The 18,402-nt window shown below is 44.4% G+C and overlaps 1 protein-coding gene across 1 annotated transcript; it reads right to left on the minus strand.

The window, feature by feature from the left end:
• Positions 1-9,148: 9,148 nt before the first annotated feature.
• On the minus strand, positions 9,149-18,040 carry mier2 (mesoderm induction early response 1, family member 2). The gene is made up of 11 exons (XM_030784268.1): positions 17,888-18,040; positions 16,116-16,241; positions 15,329-15,449; positions 14,695-14,774; positions 14,305-14,374; positions 13,744-13,895; positions 12,576-12,657; positions 11,393-11,487; positions 10,601-10,731; positions 9,644-9,774; positions 9,149-9,228 (listed from the first exon to the last, which is right to left on the minus strand). Exons 1-11 carry the CDS (start codon positions 18,038-18,040, stop codon positions 9,149-9,151), a joined length of 1,221 nt encoding a protein of 406 aa, XP_030640128.1.
• Positions 18,041-18,402: the final 362 nt, after the last annotated feature.

Raw genomic sequence — 18,402 nt, forward strand, 5'->3', positions numbered from 1 at the left:
TGAAACAGGGCCATATCATAAGGCGCAGAAATCGCTGGTTTTGTTAGTTACAAGACAAAGCACGAACCGAACCGTCAGTGCTAGAGGACGGACTTTCAAAATTACCACCTGTGTGAGGGGGGAACTTAAGCTGTGGTCACCCTGTGGCGCCACATGGTGCTAATCCAGGCCTGATCATCATACACATTCGTAAACACACTTGAAATTGGTGAAATCGGTGGATGTTTGGTTCTGGATGTATTTGGGTTAAGAGGAACCGGACTTAGGATCGGCATCGACGCGGGAAACAGCCCCGGTGCCTGCAAGAGCTCAGAGACACAGGCTTTGGTGTTTCCGTGGAAAAAAAGCATCTAAAGCCATTACCCATCACACACTGCTTTATATCAGCCTCTGCCCAACACTTTTTTAAATCCCACTTCTCAAAATAAGTGAATTTCCACCTCACGTCTTCTCGCCGGTGTTGGCAGAACGTTTGTTTCAGTGTGCGGCGCGCTCTTTGAAGCGCATTTTCAACAGGTTAGACGTCAGTCATCTTCTTCTCTAATCGCTAGACCGCAATTCTCGGGCAGCTTCCAGCTCCGTCAGAAACCTACTTGTCATAGAGTGGGACGGCAACCCCAAAACCTTGAAACCGAAAAGCCAACCCTTCAAACTGAAAACGTACCATTTTGAGCAGGAGAAAGTGCAAAGTTAAAGAGAAATACATATATTTATATGTGCACTGTTTTAGGAGACTGCCAACAAATAATGGATTGTGTTAAAACGTCACTACTGGGTTGCCAGATTGACAACCAATCCCCTCTTTCATGATTTTTTTTTTTACTTCACTCTGTGGAATACAGTGAGAGTTTTAGCTTCTAGCACTTGACCTCTAGTGTGTGTGTGCATGTTTGCGTGTGTGTGTGTGCGTGTGCGTGTGCATGTGTAGCGTGAGACTTTTCCCCAGGTGTCCAGTGACAGAACAGATTCTCACCGGTGAAGAACACAAAAAACATCTATTTGCTACAGCAGTTGCCCATTTGCTGTATCTTTGGGACGCACACTCACACACACACACTCACACATACACACACACAATATCTGGGTCGAACGTTAGGTCATGTGACACAGGTCAAGTCAAACCACTGATGTTAAATGCCACCCGCCAACTGCCTGCATTTCCTCATTTCAGACCAAACTACTGAAAAAAAAAAGTGCCAAGTGCTGCACAAGTAAGAAAAATGAAGAAGTTTGATTTTAATGACGTCTTTGTGGTGAGACCATCAACTGGTTTGAAAGAAGAGGCTAAGTACAAACTTCAAATGATTCACCCAGGCAGTCAAACATTATACACTTATTCTCAACCCACCCATCTACAAAACACTGAAAAATACAAGCCTGCTATATCAATTAAAGTTATATTATGAAATGAAAGTGCACACTCAGCTGTGAATGACAGCAAATGACAAGTGATAAAATCGCATACACACACACACACAAACAAACAAACAAATAAACAAAGAAAATACACACACACAAAAAACAATGCAAGGTTTTTGTTGTTGTTGTTGTTGTTGTTTTTGCTTGTTTTTTTTTTTTTTTTATTCTTGTAAACAGAGCCTTGTGGAGTCAGTCATTTCCACCAGTTCGCTGAAATCCAATTACACTCTCAGCGGCGAATTAGAGCAAATGTTACTAAATAATCTGGTGACCCAAGGGCCTTGGAGAGAAAAAAAAACAAAGCCGTTGTCTCGAGGATGTGGCAGAGCAGATAGAACGCGCACAGACGAACAGACACGCATGCTGAAGTCATTAACGAACAACACGAAATGAACAGACGACGCGCACGTTTTACGTCACGCGACTCACTACTGACAAATGTGTTGGATAAAGTGAGATCGTTTTCTTTCTTTCTTTTTTTCTGTCCTTATTTCTTTTATTTTTCTTTATTTTTTTAGGGATCGCTTGTTTTCTGGGAGAGCAGAGTTGGAGTGGTCGCATTTGTATAAATATAAGCTAAGAGGAATAAGAGAGATTTGTAGAATGTGACGAGAGAGACTTTTTCCACATTAAATTCGCCCTCCTATTCTTTATTAATTATGAGTAATATTTCGCCCTCGGTTTTTTCTGTCCAGCGTTATAACAACAGCCAATGAAGCAAGCGGCCATCCGTTTCGAAGCTAAAGCCCAGTAAGTGATCATAGGAAGTAAATCATGTAACAAATATGTCATCTATAACCATATTTGTCTCATGAAACCTATAAACATGTTATCTATTACCAGTAATTCACAGCGGTTGACAGTAGATCCCGTCACAAAGGCTTGGCTCCAATATCTAGGTCAAAAAACTGACATGGTATTTGTGAACCGCTGTTTTTATGAGGTCCAGATCCTGCAGAAGACCATACAAATACTTGGGTTTTTTACTCTACAGAGTCAATTTCAGTAACAATGAATTCCCGGCTGTGGACTGAAGACCGTTTTTACGTCAAGTATGTGCCGTTTGTGCTGGCGGTTAAAGTGAAAGACGGTGTTTGTGTAGGCCTATGTGTTATTCGGTTAAGCAAAGGTTGAAAAGTGTACAAAACCCATCCCAGTTTGAGATTAGAGGCTTGTAAAACTTGCGGCGTCCACTGAGAAAATAGTAGAATTAGAGCAATAAAAGTCAAGACGGTTTTATTTGATTTCCTCTACCCTGTACGACCACTTTGAACTGTGGTATTTAATCAATTAAGGCGGCCTCTCAGTGGAACGCGTATGGTTATCCTCTCACATCTGAAACGATCCTCTGTTGAATTTTCATAACGAGAGAAGCAGAGCAAGCACTTTCCGCTCTTTCATAATTTCAAAGGAGAGAGAGAGAGAGAGAGAGAGAGAGTTTCTCTCTCATCAAAGTGCCGGTTTCCTCAGGAACACAGCAGCGTTCGTGAGCAAGATAGCAATGGACATCTGTCCATCTTCTCTTCCTCTTTTTCTTCACGACCCAAAGCAAGGTTGTGGGGCCTACACACACACACACATACACTGACACAAACTTGCTCACCAGCAACAGAATGAACATGCTCTAATCATCATCTGAAACACTAACCATCAGGTTTCTTCTCGGTAGAGATGCTGGGCTGAAAACCTAACCCTTTGTTACACTCGTTGTGATGGTCTCCCATTTGACTTCCAACAGTCGCAAGTCATATCCAAAGTGGCCAAGACAAAAGATGGTTTCACCGTGTCACATACTTTTGCGGCCTTCACGTAATTGGTTGAGACGGTGGTCAGAAGGACATAAATGAACCAATAAAGATTGGGCGAAGAGGAGAGGCGTGGCCTTCATACCTACTCATGCCAACGTGGTCCAGAACAAACAGAGTAAATTGCGAGGTATGCGACGGTATATCGCTGTGGATGTATTTGTTGAACTTAAGATGACTGACAGAGAGAGACCAAGTTCAATAAAGGAAAGGAAATGAAATGGCTGAAAAAACTCGTCCTATTCTCAGCGTAAGGCATTTCTTTCAGACAAAAGGCAAAAGTCAAACGAGACGCCAGCCTCACACGGTCCTTACTCTACAAAAAAAACCTGCCACCGTGAAGGTGAAGCAAATATATGAAATTTAAACAAAACAGACCTAAACACACTACATAAAGCATATGCAATAGGTTTTCACTTTGGCTCTCACACAAAGCTGAAGCTGGTTTGGCAAAACACACAAATACAAGTGTGATCAAATGAATAAAGGAACGAATGAATGAAAAAAAAACCCCACAAACAAGTAAATAAATTTGTTCATTTTTACAGTCAGTACCCATTGTGTTTTCAACAAAAGGGACATTTTTCCTCTTTTCTGTCATCAAGTGAAGAATATTAAACGCATCGGTAGAGTCATCGGTGCTCTGAGGGAATGACCGTCGTCATGTCCTGCTGCTTTTCAAGGTCACGCCTCAAGGTCACAGACTCATTTCCACCCATGGAACAGGTATATGCGTTCTTCAGCCAATCAGACGCCATGTAGCGTTGGTTACAAACCAAATCCAATAGGATTTGTTGGATTATGTCAACCCTCACCTCTGATCTAGGTCATGGCATGGAGGCGAAAGAGGTCGATTAAGACAGTCGCTGCGTTGCAGCTGACGATGCTTAATTTTACTGTCAGTCAGCTTTGACAGAGTAACTAAACTTACTAACACTCAAATGGGTTTTGTCTCCCAGGGAGCGTGGAGCAGGTTTAGTTTTGTCTTTGGGGGCTTGTTTGCCTGGGCCTTATTCAGACTAACAGGAAGGAAACTTTTTTTGTTTTTTTCGAAGAATAACGCATTGAAGAGAGATCCCCTTCATGAATATGTAAATCTTGTTGCTCTGCCCACTGTCCCCTCAGTATGAATACTGAATCGTTTTGAAATGGTGGAACTGTGTGGCTGTGGATGTGCGTGCCATAGCGCCCCCTGTCGGTACACCGAGGAATGACTGAAAGACTAGTCTGAGCCTGGGAGAGAGAACAAAACGGATTGGACTGTTTCCTGTTTTCGCCATAATAGAGTCAGTCAGACCGGCTAGGACCTCTAGGGAGCAAACTGTATGTTTTATTGTCATCTCAATGAAATAATTACAACGTATTTAAATTCCTTATGAAATTCCTTATTCAAACACCAGTGTTTGTGTGAGTGTGTGTGTGAGTGTGCGTATATCAGCAACACAACACCCTTGTTACCATCTGACTTTTTAATTTTTTTTTTTTTTACAAAATATTATAACGATAATAATTATAACAACAAACCAACATAACAGAATCAGTAATGTATAAATTGCTAAGAAAAAAAAATAATAATAAAGGCAGTGTTTTTACTCCCTTTTCTGATAAATGTCCAAACATTCTGCAAAGTAGGGACAAAAAAAAAAACAAAAAAATAATGATGTCAAAACATTTTCATGAAAGAAACAGAAAAAAGTAACAAAGAAAAATATTTAAATAAATTGTAAATTGGGAAGAAAACAAGAGCCTTTATTCAGATCTGGATCACATACGGATTCGAATTACCTGCCAATTCACCGTAAGCACATCTCATCTCTCAGAATGGCTTGAGGATTCATCCTGTCTTGTTAGAATTAAAGACTTCAAGGTCTGTGCTTTGTTTGGATCGGGTTCGGTCAGGACCGCAAAACAAGGGATGACACAAATAAGAGGTGGAGAAAGTATACGAGTTCTACCACGCCAGGCTGCTCCGTCAAACACACATAATGGACCTCAGTCTGCCTCAGTAGTGATTAATACGCAAAGAGGAGGAAAAAAAAAAACCAAACTTTGTCTCTCAAGCCTGAGTTCTGTCACAGTAACAGGGTGGAAGGTTGGGATGCAGCTTTGGGACCTTACTCACAGCACCTGTAAGAAAAGTGGACAGTTCCACGTTGGCTGGGTTTTGCACACTCCAGAGTATGGCGCCAAGGAAGGGATTCAGAGACGATTGGACGGGACTCTGTCAATCACACAAAAGAGGGCGGGGCATGGAGGGTGTTGCCAAAGGGACCCCGGAGGCTGAAACCTGAGCGGCTGTGTTTCGGGAAGTAGTCCCAGTCGTGCGGAGAAAAGTCATAATTATACTGGACAGTCATGCTAGATTGTCTTTTTTTTTTTGGTGGTAGTGGTGGTGGTGGGGGGGGGGGTGTATTCAAGGTCTTTTAAAAGAAATCCCGCTAACACTTCAAAAAGACTTGCTGTCAAATAAAAGCTAGGGATAGAGAGAGAAAGAAAAAAAAAATCACACCAAAATTCTCATTGGGACTTTCCTATTGCACATGAAACACTTGGAAATTCCCAGCGAGAGAAAGAATCAGTGGGAATAAGTGGAGGAAAATGATGAATATAGACGTTTCACTCCAATTCCACCAGTCCTCATAAGAGTTACACGTCCCAGAATTTAATTTCAGTTCATTTCTGATGTACACACTTGGCAACCAGTCAAACGAATAAATCTGAAGTCTGAGTTACGTATTCTAAATCGGAATTTCAGAATCGGAATCCTGCTCTCGGAGGCCCGCGGATCTGTATGTTTTACATCTCTCTCCACTGTAACACACCCGATCCAGGTCATCGGCAAAACGTCATGCCCTGCGTTAGTTAGATTAGATTCATTAGAGCTAAGAAACATCTTTAAAAGATGCAGAGCTGCTGCTCTCTAGAGACAGGACTGTGAAAAAAGTTTATATCGTTTTTGAAATACAGCTCTGACTTTGGATTCAAAGAGACAACGGTTTCAAAAAATGTTCTCAAGCAATATGTGCAATAAAAACCCGAACTTTCTTGTGATAGCAAATATAACCACATAGAAAAGATTAATGGCAAACCCAAAAGTGACGGGATTTCACACCATGTAGTTGAATGGCAAAGTTGAAAAAATGTGAAATATTAACTAGAAGACATCAATCGTTAATTCTGAGAATCAACCAAACAGCCCTTCGTTGATTTCCTTCAGACATAAAGTAAAAACGCCTTTTAGATTTGGATTTTGATTCTGTGCTGCAATTTTAGAGAGACAAAAACTTTAAATACATCACTGCCTGAGATAATATGATTAGAAAATACCGTCTCCACAGAGGGTCACCATTCTGGACCTTAGATGGATCTTTTTTTCCCCACCAAAATCCATACAGAATACAGAAACCAAATTTCAGATTTATTCTTCAGAACAGTTCAGGATGACACGGTAAAAAGCGAGAGAGCCACCTGAGACGTATCAAGGGAACAAAAAAAGAAAAAAAGAAACAAAGAGATATTTTATCGTCTTGCTAAATGGAATGAGCAACAAGGCAAAAAAAACAACAACAACAACAACAAAAAAAAACCACATCAGGTGGGGTATAACTTCTCTGATTTACATTTTTTGTTTAAACAATAAAACATTTTTTTCTCTAATATTACAAAAGCCCTTCAACGTTTGGACAAGATGTTCAGGATTTCATGAGTGTTGCGTAAAAAAAAAAAAAAACAGTTACAGAAAGAGACCGAACAATTCTTATTAAAAAGGTCCACAGAACAACACCTCACAGGAGTAGGAAATGCACGAAGCCTGCCAATAAAAATTGTCCAATCAGGGGCTAGGTAGTTTTTTTTTCTTTCAAGAATTTTACATGTGTGTATATATATATATTTAGCAGTCCAGTTTTATAGAGATGTTTCACTAAAACTCCTGAAAACACCCTGTTACCATTAGATTGTGAATTTAGGATAGACTGATCACCGATGAGGCTCTGGATGAAAACAAAAACAGAAACAACAACGAGAAGAAAAAAAAAAAAACAGAGGAACAAATCCGTAATGTTGGACAGTACATCAGTCGTTCTAGTATAATAGATTTTGGCCATAAAATCGTTGACAAGTCAATGTCGACAAGCCAACGCCAGCTTATCCTTTTTTATTTCCAGAAAGATCCAAAAATGGAAAGGCTCCTCAAAGTAGTCATTCCAAAACACACGTTTGCAATCTGTGTTTGTGAGAGACAGAAGTTTACGGCTCCTCAGCCACAAAAGCCAAGGCCCCTTCTCCAGTACAGCATGGACAAAAGGTTCTAACCCCAAAATCTCTCTTTCCTCAGAACTTTCAAATAACACTGCTTCGCAAAAATGTCCTTTGTTTCTTCAGAACGACAGAAACCAGCACTGTAGCGTGGAGGCTAACGCTAACTATCCATCAGACGTTACAGGATAGGTTGACTAGCCTCCAGGTTTTTTTTTTTTTTTTTCTTTTCGTTTTTTTTTGGGAACGTACTTCCACGACCGAAACAGTCACCCCGACACGTCACTGCGTGAGGGAGCGTGGGTGTTGGACAGGCGGAGGGCAAAGGGCAGAAGAGGGGCACAGGAATCCGCCGACGACCCCAAAGTCAGCTGTGACCGGGACCGAGGGAGCCACGGCAGAGGAGGGGGCGGGGGGAGACGGCAAGGAAAAGTCCATCTGGAGTCTTCTAGAAGCTCCGCGCTCTGACCCGGCGGGTAGGCCGTCCTTCACGAAAGACTCGAGCTGAAGCTGGTAGAACCCCCCTCCTCTGCCGCAGATCCCAGTGTTCGGTGGCGGAGTAGGGGGGTCTCTGCCGGTCCTGGGGGAAGCGTACGGATGGTCTGGGGGTGGAGCCTGGTGGTTCTCCAAGCTTGGACAGTTTGTGGTGGTGGCGGCGGCGATGGTGGTGGTTTTACAAAGCTCCTCCAGGGAGGGGGAAGAAGACAGAGGGCTGTACAGATCCTCCTCCTCCCCTGGCGGATCCGGACGAGGGTCGCCACGCAGCTCCCGATCTCCCGTCTCCGGCCCTGCGTTCGGGAATAAGAGATCGGACATCCAAAACTGAGCTGTTTTTGAAGATCATCGAGTCAGAGTCAAATCACAGCTGGTAAGAGAGGTGCTTTGGAGGATATCAACCCAATGACCCTTCCTCCCCTTCTATGAGCTGGAAGACAACCGCTGCTGTATTTCCAACAGAGTGAGAGAATCACATGACTGGAGGTCTGACTTTGTACAACCTACAACAAAACCCTGCAGTGTTTCTCAGCCATGCTCCTGGAGGCCCAGGACGTTTTCCTTCTTTCCCTGTTCCAACACAAGGAATTGATAATTAGCTGATGAGTTCAATCCCGTATGTTAGAGCTGGGAGAAATCTAAAGGGGCGTTTTTAACGAAGCACGAAGCAAAATCTTCGCTGTCCTAGCCTGAGTTTGATCGCTTGCCTTGAAAAATGAACGACTGAAATTCGTGCCACGTCACAGCAAGCATTTTTGATGACACCAATCAGAATACACACAACTGAAGAGTTTTCTGGAGAAGGGGCGTGGCTTCTAGCCCTACTTGAAGGTGATTGGCTTTCACCAGGTGAAATTTTCGCTCGAGCTGAACAATTATTAACTCAATCGAACGCTCATTTCACCCATTTCGCATCGATTGCAGTTTCGCCGTGATTAACTCCGCCCATTCGTCTCCTGCCATTGACTTTTCATGCATTCGCATCGCCTGTAAATTTTCGTGTCGCGTTCAGTTAAAACACGGCTTTAACACTTGTGCTGCGGTGAGCCTCCAGGAGCAAGACTGGGAAAAAACTGATATCCTATCCGAGAATCTCTCTCTCTCTCTCTCTCTGTTTGCCTGCTGTTACCTGAGTTGCCCTGGTTGTTCTGTGTGATCTGTGTGCAGTGAACTCAGGGTCTTAACAGGTAGCGTGGCGTGCGCTTCCTTCGTGGGCGCCCCTGAAACTGATCTGAGTATCTCAGGCCCTCTTCTTCTGGACCACCACCATAAACACAAACATAAACAAACAAACAAACAAACAAACAAACACAAAACAAAAAACAAAACAAATAGTCGCATGAAGAAACGAAAAGCACAAACACAACGGGATGAACACAGATGCACAACATAATGGAGCAAATCATAAAAAAAAACAACAACAAAAAAAAAGATGCATGCAGACGAGAACGTATCCAGCAATCAACGGCATAAACGAGATCAGAACTTAGCAGGAGACTAGCGAGCAACCAGTGGAGGATGAGGTGAGATAACACCACACTCAAAACTAAAAAAAAAAACAAAAAACCCAAAACAATTGGCTTTTCATCCGTCAGAACGTTTACTAACATTTAGCAGGGCTTGACCGACAGACTGCGGGTTTTCCTGGAGGGCGGAGCGACGCTTACCTTGTTTGTCCAGGTCCACCGTGGGTGTGGGTGACGGCGGATTGAGATGGACGGCAGATCTGTGCATCGAGCCGTGAGAATTACCGGCTCCTTCCGTTTCGCCAACGTCTCCGTCCTGATCCATATCCTCCCTAAAGGAATCGAGTCAAAAAGCCATCAACACAAATTAAATCGCCGCGCTACCGTGGCACAAAACCATTCGACTCAGCCTGGAGTTAGCTCTGAACAACAGCCGACAACTGTTTGTAAAGATAAAGAAGATACCAGAGATTCTAGGATATTACCACTGACTCCCTCCAGCCAAGTTACCACCTCAACAGGAAATCAGTGCTCAGTAAAGTTTGAGCCACCTTTTCCCGCCACAGTAACCGTCAAAAGTTAGCTAGCATAGCCATGAACACATGGCGTGTTGAAAACACATCTGAATTCTGATTGGGCGGTGTAACGAACATTTCTGTTTGATTTGAACGTCATGGTAACAGTCTATAAAGAACAAATTACAAATAACATATTATTTGTTATTCTGTATTCTGCAAATAACATATTCTTAGTTTTGCTTCAGTTATTCTCACTTCCCTGTGTTTCTTTCGCAGTATGGAAAGAGCCTCGAACTGTATTTGTTGAAGTCAACATGTTGCACCGTCAAACATGTTTTTTCTCTCCCTCTATAAGACAACCTACTGGTCATTTTCTAAAACTCAACATCTTTCCTTTTTTTCTTTCTTTTAAACCGCTGTACACGGTCAGCCACCCTTGATGAATTAGCCTTCGTCTCTGAATGTGAAAAGAACTCGCGGCTTGTGTAAACAGACGGGTTATGGGTCACAACTTTGCAGCGTAATCCCGGGCCGGATCTCTCTCCCGGGTTTGACGGCTGAGAGGTTCTGCCCCGCGGCGGTAAATAATCGGAATATCAGTCACGCTAGCAGATGAAGCGTTTGTTGCGGAGTGACTCACAGGTTCCCGGACTGTAAGCTGTATTTCTTGCGGCCCAGCTTGGTGGCCTGTTGGGTAAAGAACTCATATCTCTCTGATTTCTTCCAGATGTAGTAGTATTCCACACACTCCCCAACGGAGCGCGTCCGTACCTGAGCAAGAGAGACAGAGAGCGAGACAGGGAGAAAGATTGTCAGAGATGAACAGGTCTAAACAGGCCTGCTTTAAAAAAAATTAAAAAAAAAAAAAAGGGAAAACTAGTTCTGATGAAAACCGAATCATGCTGTCGTAAGGAGTGATACTGCTGAATCAGATTTTGGGGGTGGGGGGGGGGGGGGGGGGGGGGGTGTGGATTCCAAGACATTTCACGTTTTTTTTCTGTAATCAGTTAGATCAGAATTCTGAGATAATCTGTCCCACAGATTCAACTTAATCTGTCGGTAATCTGTCCCAAGGTTCAATTTAAAATTGTGAGTACACACGTAAAACACCCACAGGCCTCTCTACGCGGCCTGACTATTTTAAGTCGGCCTATGTTTTACACCACGCCAATGTTTAGCAGAGACGGAGGCAGTTCTCAAACAGGTGGTTTGGGATCTGATCTATGGGGCAGTTTCCAAAGGGTCAAAAGTTTTATCTACGACCTATGACCCTCAGGACAGTTAAAGGAACGTACTGGTTTTAGAGTTCCATCAACAGCCTTGAAAGATTTGACATTTTGCGGGCAGATAAACGAAACAACCTGCAGACATTCCAGCCCTCTGAGACAGTGATGAAACTCTACATATCCAGCACTGTCCCCCCTCTGTTCACCTTGTTGGCCTGAATGAGGTGGAAGTTTTTCCCGTGAACCCGATATCCGTGTTCGAAATTCCGACATTCCTCTTCACTCCAGGCGCATAACTCCTCTGTGAATACAAAAAAAAAGAAAAAAAAAAAGAGAAAAAAAATAACTCATTATCTTTAGCATGGACAAAATCTGATGTGTAAGTCAAAAGTTCTTCGGACCAGGATCCAAGCCAGGCCCTAAGATCTGCACCCTGACCAAAACTGAAGTCCAGATCAACTATCTCAAGACCTGGATCCAAACCATGACCAACTGCGGGCCCCGACGTCTAACCTAAACCAAGATTTCATTGCCCAGGACCTGGATCCTGATTCGAAGCATATCTACACGGTCTGTAGAACTCTCTGACGCTCTGTCCTCGGGCACTAGTCTGTGTTTGACTAATCTGTCTCTGAACAACCCTCATAGGAACGACCTCACACACTTTCGTCAGCACAGTCTAGACTTTTATTGAGCTGGAAAAAAAAAAGGGCCTTTCAGAGGCAATTACCCGTCAAACTGACACAGTGGGGAATGACACCAAAGCTTCTCCATTCATTCAAAGAAACATCAACCTCCACAACACGCACTGGAACGCAAAACGCGTTCCAGTCCAGAGAAATTACGCCTTATGTCACATAATCTCAGAGCCTTCGAGACTACAGAGGACATCTGTGCTCACCCTTCCAAAGGGCGAGATTGGAATGTTCCAGAAAGACAGCGTCTGCTGATGTCTAATCTTGCCTTAATATTGAGCAATTCATTTTGCTCTTGAAAGGCATCGCAGTAGATGCGTTAGTGAGCGAGAGAAAGAAAAAAAAAAAAAAAAAAAAGGCAAAATTAGTAATTTTACCGTCAAACACATGAGCCTGACTCAGACACCCCTGAGACACGAAAACCCCAGACAATAAGACAAAGAAAGGAACAGAGGGTATGTGTGAGAGGACTTCATTCTATCTCTGCGCTGGAACCGAGCCAACGTCATCACCAACCTCATCGGGCCTGAGTCAACAGAGACGAACGCCATAAAACCCGCTGTAAGACACTCAATTGGAATCACTAAATGAGTCAAATTAGTCTGGTGAGACCTGAAGAGGAGAGAGAGAGACAGAGAGAGAGAGAGAGAGAGAGAGTGACTACTTTTTTCTTTTTAAATTTAAAAGGTCTTACCGCTGAACACTTTGACATTGAAGCGTAGTCTTCTCAGTGCTTCCTCTGCATTGAAGTTACATTTGACCAGTTCATACAGAGCCTGTCACAGAGAGAGAGAGAAAGAGAGAGAGAGTGTGTGAGACAGAGTGAGAGGGTGAGAGAGAGAAAGAGAGAGAGAGAGAGAGAGAGAGAGTGTGAGACAGAGTGAGAGAGAAAAAGAGAGAGAGAGAGAGAGAAGGAGAGAGAGAGAGAGAGAATGAGACAGAGTGAGAGGGGAAGAGAGAGCGAGAAAGAGAGAGAGAAAGAGAGAGAGAAACACATTGAAACCAAAGCTGACAGAATTTGAGAAATAGCTGCTATTATAAACCCATTCAAGTCATTATCACTGACCAACATCAGGAGATAATAAGCAGGAGAAGAAAAACTCTCTCTCAGCCACCGTGTTCAGAGCAGAGAACTGTACACTCTGCACCGTGTTTAGTAAAGAGTCTCCGCTTTTCAGTGAGAGTCAATACGGGCACACTCTGCACCGTGTTTAGTAAAGAGTCTCCGCTTTTCAGTGAGAGTCAATACGGGCACACTCTGCACCGTGTTTAGTAAAGAGTCTCCGCTTTTCAGTGAGAGTCAATACGGGCACTTTAACAACTGAATTTATACTGATGAAAAACGAAAAAAGCATTTCAACTCATTTGAATGTTATTTAAATTTGTCAACAGAAAAAGCTATAAAAAAAACTGAAGATCCCAAGGGACTTGAATGACAAACTTTGCTTATGACTCAAGCACAGAACCTAACAGAGAGAGATGCTTGGGTATGTGTGTGTGTGTGTGTGTGTGTGTGTGTGTGTGTGTGTGAGAGTGTATGCTGAGAGAGATATTGTGCATGTGTGACTGTATGCAGAGAGAGAGAGTGTGTGTGTCTGTATGCAGATGCAGAGAGAGATGGTGTGTGTGTGTTTGTGTGTACGCAGAGAGAGATATTGTGCATGTGTGAGTGTATGCAGAGAGAGAGAGAGAGTGTGTGTGTCTGTATGCAGATGCAGAGAGAGATGGTGTGTGTGTGTGTGTGTGTACGCAGAGAGAGATTTTGTGCATGTGTGAGTGTATGCAGAGAGAGAGAGAGAGAGAGAGAGAGAGAGTGTGTGTCTGTATGCAGATGCAGAGAGAGATGGTGTGTGTGTGTGTACCTGTTCGTTGTCTTTGACTATGTCCCCTGAGATTACAGTGTCTGTCACCTCCTCCTGCCCTCCTCTCCTCTGTGCGTGGAGCAGAAACTCCTCCACTGCCTGCCCTGACAGCACACTGGGGGTCCACAGGAGCTGGTCCTCTCTCTCATAAGCTGCAGGATCACAAGAGCAGACACCCTGAGCGCTGGGAAACACTACATGGTCTGCATGGTCTACAGACAGGTCACAGCAAATCAGGCCGAGGTCAGCGACCCTTTGCCCGGAGGACCACGGCGCGTGCTGGCTTTTCCTCTGACAGCCACTGATCTCTTCTGATTCCATTACTCGAAACTAATCAACTGCTGACTCAAGATGCCTCTAATTAGAAGAAAAAGGCGAACTCTACAACCTAGAGATCTCGGGAGTCGATTTTGAGAAGTTTCTGCTAAATGAATAAATGTGAGTTTAGAGATGGATACGTTTTATAGATCTTTTAAATGTTCTTCAGTCAGTTCAGAGAAGACAGGACTGGTCCCAGCCGTTGTGTTTAGGGTAAAAATCCACCCTGAAAGCAGAGCTCACCTCTCTCATGGCAGGAGAAGGAACACAGAGGAGGGATGTCGGCCTGGTACTGCGACCCCACCATGATGTCCTGGTCATCGAAAAAATGGACAGAACAGGTCATATTTGGGTCGCTTTAAACGGTTATTTTCTACAGTACAATTGTAATTGTATTCATTTTCGTCACTGCACTCTCAGCAAATGAGGTTTTATTTACTTATTTATTTCATTTCTAACTCCAGAAGAGGAGTTTGAACTCTCGGCAGCCCCTTATCCAAGTCCTCAATTACTCTGCACAGAGTTGTGCTGTGTCGCGTTGTGGCGAGTCATATCAAGTTGCGTCATGTGGTATTGTGTCATGTTGTGTTGTGTTGTGTTGTGTGGTGTGGTGTACACAGCTCGGAGCCTTGCCTTGTGTCCGTCGTTGGAGGGGATGGAGGTGCTTTCTGAGTCTTCGTCTGAGGAGCTGACGGAGGCGTCTTTGTCTCCACCTGTTTCGGGGTGGGCTGAGAAAAAGGAGGCAGGTGCATGAGGTTACACACGGCCATTAGGCAACGCCCACAACACCGACGGTGACTGACCCGAAAAAGATACGTCAGTTTGTATTTACACGAGCGGTACGGCATTAGATGAAACTAAACTGGTCGCATCAAAACTTTATTACAGACACACGTTTAAAAACAGCCGTATCAACTTAAGGTATGAGGGGACTGACGCGACAGATTTCAAAGTAAACTTTTCAACAAGAAAAGGCTACGATTAAGTTATCTTAGGATTTAAATGCAATGCACCTCCTTGTTTGTTTGTTTGTTTGTTTATTCATTTTCACCACCACAGAACTAGCGCTATACGCTAGATGTTTGTTTGGAATGTTAAGTCACGTCGGAACCAATGGACGCGAACCAGCGGAACGTTTTAAAACGTCCCAACGTAACCAGAAGACGGCCGACAGAACACGCGGCCGGGCAGCGCAGCACGCGACATACCCCGTGAACGTGGCCGCGCGCGCGCGCGTGTGTCAAACAGGAGGGACGCAGCGTCTCACCTCGTAAGTGGCATCGTAACAGATCAGAGGCGTGAGAGGCGAGGGAAGAGGCGAGGTCGTCGGCGGAGGACCGGGTCTCCTCGTCTTCTCCTCCTGAGAACTGACCCTTCGTCATCTGATCCTGCGGAGAGTCCAAAACTCAGTCCCGCGTCGGCATTGCCACACAAGCCCCGTGCGAGAGACTGAATGTGGTTATGGTGTTTCTGGTCAGGGGTTTTTTTTTTTTTTAATCTCTTAACAGAACCCTAGTGTTTAGAAGCGAGAGGCTGGAAAAAAAAGGTTATCTGTAAAGTCAAACAGCGCTAGCTGGAAGCACTGACCCTAAGGGACCGTGAAAAGTGCTATGTGACAGTAGCGTCTGTACAAAAGTGCAACCCCCCCCAAACAGAGCTGAAGAGAACAGTTCACGTCAAATAATGCTTTTTTTTTTCTACCGAGTCAATAACGCTTCTCTAAAGATGTCTGAGCTGGCATCCGTTACATCAGACACTCGACCTTTTTTAATTAAAAAAAAAAAAAAAAAAAAGCCAGACATCCAGTTCCATCCCAGCGCAAATCAGGGAATTTAAACCCATATTATGAAATATAAACAAGCACTCATTTCCCTAAAATTACATCACAGTGAGACTGTCCTGCTTGTAGTAATATTCGGTTACGTTTTTTCCTCCTGAATTGGGTTTGTTTTAACAGGTCTGTTACAGGCTGGAGGTAGTGTAGGGGAAGTGGTCCCATGGAGACACTGACTGAACTGAACTGAACTGAATTGAATGAAGAAACGGATTCTCACTTTGTCCAGTGTCGTGTCGGGCAGGCATGCGGACAGTCGGTCGGGTTCCTGGCCTCGTCGTTTGACGGGTCCGGGCACATCATACCCATACAGGGCCAGCAGCTCCTCCAGTGGCATCTCGCCACCCTGCGGACACACACACACACACACACACACACACACACACACACACACGTGGAGCACCAGTGAACGTCTTCTCACAGAGACCTACTGAACCACTACCCATTCATTCACATTCACAAGCCATCCCACACACGGCTATGGACTATGAAAAGGCTATGTTTCGCCTTTTCTTTTAAGTTATGAATGCGCAGAGTGGAAAATGAATCATTTTTGTTTTCTAAAAAAAAAAAAAAAAGGGGGGGGGGGGGCTGAGATGAAACGCAAAAGCAGAAGAAATAGCCAAAAAGAAAATGATCCCAACAGCTTTTGAACACCCCCCCAACCCCCACCCCCCCAACCACCACCACTTCTACCAAAGAACAAAATCAGGGCTGTTGAAAACCCTTTCATCTCTAAAAGAGTGTTTAATCAGAGTTACAATGACTCAGCGGTTAATTAATGACCCATATACAACAACACAGAGCCAACCGCTCGGCCCGGCCCTCGGTCTCACCACCAGGCCATCCGTACTCACGGCCTGTTCTGAGCCCACTGTTTATGACTCTTTAATAATCAAAGGAGCTGAGACTGCACGATTTAAAAACAAACAACTGAAATGAACAAATGATCAGAACTCCTGTGGGTGCTCCACAGATGACTTTAGGACCCCTGGAGCGTGGAGCGTGTGGTGTGTGTGTGTGTGTGTGTAGGGTGGGGTGTATTTTCACAAAGCGGAATTTCTGAGTTTTCCAGATAACTTAACGCCTAAAACGCCGTCGGACAGGGGGGGCAGAGTTGGGACGTGCTCGTTGGACGCTTTTGGCCCTCTGATGTCGGTTATCTGGCTGTTTGAAAAAATCTTGCTTTGAGGAAAAACTTCTCCTGGTCAGGTTCTGTTTCGTCACAGACACTTTAGACGATGATTCACTGTTGATTAGACCGACTCAGTCAAAGCGGATGAGTGTATGTATAACTGTTTGTATGCAGAGCAGCAACAAAAACTCAGACACAAATTAATGCAAAAACATATTCTGAAGAGCGACTGGCATAAGAAATTGTCGTGAATGATGACGGACACAGAGTGCTAATTATACACTGACAGTCGGGGGGGGGGATACATTTTTTTCTCCAGGGCTATATATAAATGTTTCATCCAAGTCTTAATTAGGGGGGTCAGACCCCACCCCAACCCCCCCCCCCCTCCCCCCCCTCCCCCCCCTCCCCCCCGTAATTCGAACCATGGACGTATATTTGATGTACCAAACATGATGGTATATGTCACTGCAGTTCCTCAGAAATTCTGTAAAGCTATGGTGATACTGACCTGGGTGCACTTATGTTTATGATGTAGCTTTCCTTCCCTCTACGACAGGGACCACTCAGCACTTTCTGTTATACTTGTTGCTGATGGTTTATATTACGGGGCCATCGAACCACCTGTAGCCCTGTCTCTTATTTTCCTCAGACGTTCTTGCATTTACATCTGATCCAATGTTGAATTTAACGGTGGGTGCCACTTATGCAACAGACGGCTCTTTACCGCGGCTAGGTTTTAATGCTCCGTTTGTACCCTGCCTGTCTGGGAAGTGGCTTTGGATAACAGCGTCTGCTAAATGAATGTAAACGTAAATGTAACTGTAAAACGTGAATGAGGAAAGAGCTCCACTCACTGTTATGGACCGTGTGGCCATCTTCACTGGCCGTACCTGTGGGACCCCCGGCCTCTGCTCCGCCTCCTCTAGGGATGTGGTTGCCGGGGGAAACGCCTCTCGCTGCGCTGCATCGCTGAGGCTAAGGGCTAGGCTGTTATACGCAGAGCCCATCCAGACAGCTGAGAGCGAGAGAGAGAGAGAGAGAGAGTCCAAATCCCGTCTGTGAGGTTAATACCACAGTTTACAGAAGCATACAAGACAATGATATCAGACCAGAGGACTAACGAGAGACACGGGCAGACAGAAAGTGACAGAGCGAGACAGAGAGAGAGAGAGAGAGAGAGAGAGAGACAGAGAGAAAGGGGAAGAGACGGGGAGGTAAGGAGAAGAGAAAGACAGGGCAGAGACAGAAACAAGAGAGAAATAGTGCCAGAGCGTGGGAGAGACAGAAAAGAGAGACAGAGAGACAGAAAAGAGAGAGCGAGAGAGAGAGACACAGAAAAGAGAGACAGAGAGACAGAAAAGAGAGAGCG

Source organism: Chanos chanos, chromosome 9 (assembly GCF_902362185.1).
Source record: "Chanos chanos chromosome 9, fChaCha1.1, whole genome shotgun sequence".
Taxonomy (NCBI): Eukaryota; Metazoa; Chordata; class Actinopteri; order Gonorynchiformes; family Chanidae; genus Chanos; species Chanos chanos.

What these genes read in the sequence shown, in the direction of transcription:
- mier2 (XM_030784268.1), bottom strand. Translation starts at nt 18,040, where the DNA reads ATGGGCTCTGCGTATAACAGCCTAGCCCTTAGCCTCAGCGATGCAGCG. An exon ending in CCTCCAACGACGGACACAAG is followed by an intron (nt 14,375 to 14,694) that starts GCAAGGCTCCGA and finishes TTCGATGACCAG; the next exon opens with GACATCATGGTGGGGTCGCA. An exon ending in ACCTCATTCAGGCCAACAAG is followed by an intron (nt 10,732 to 11,392) that starts GTGAACAGAGGG and finishes TCTCTTGCTCAG; the next exon opens with GTACGGACGCGCTCCGTTGG.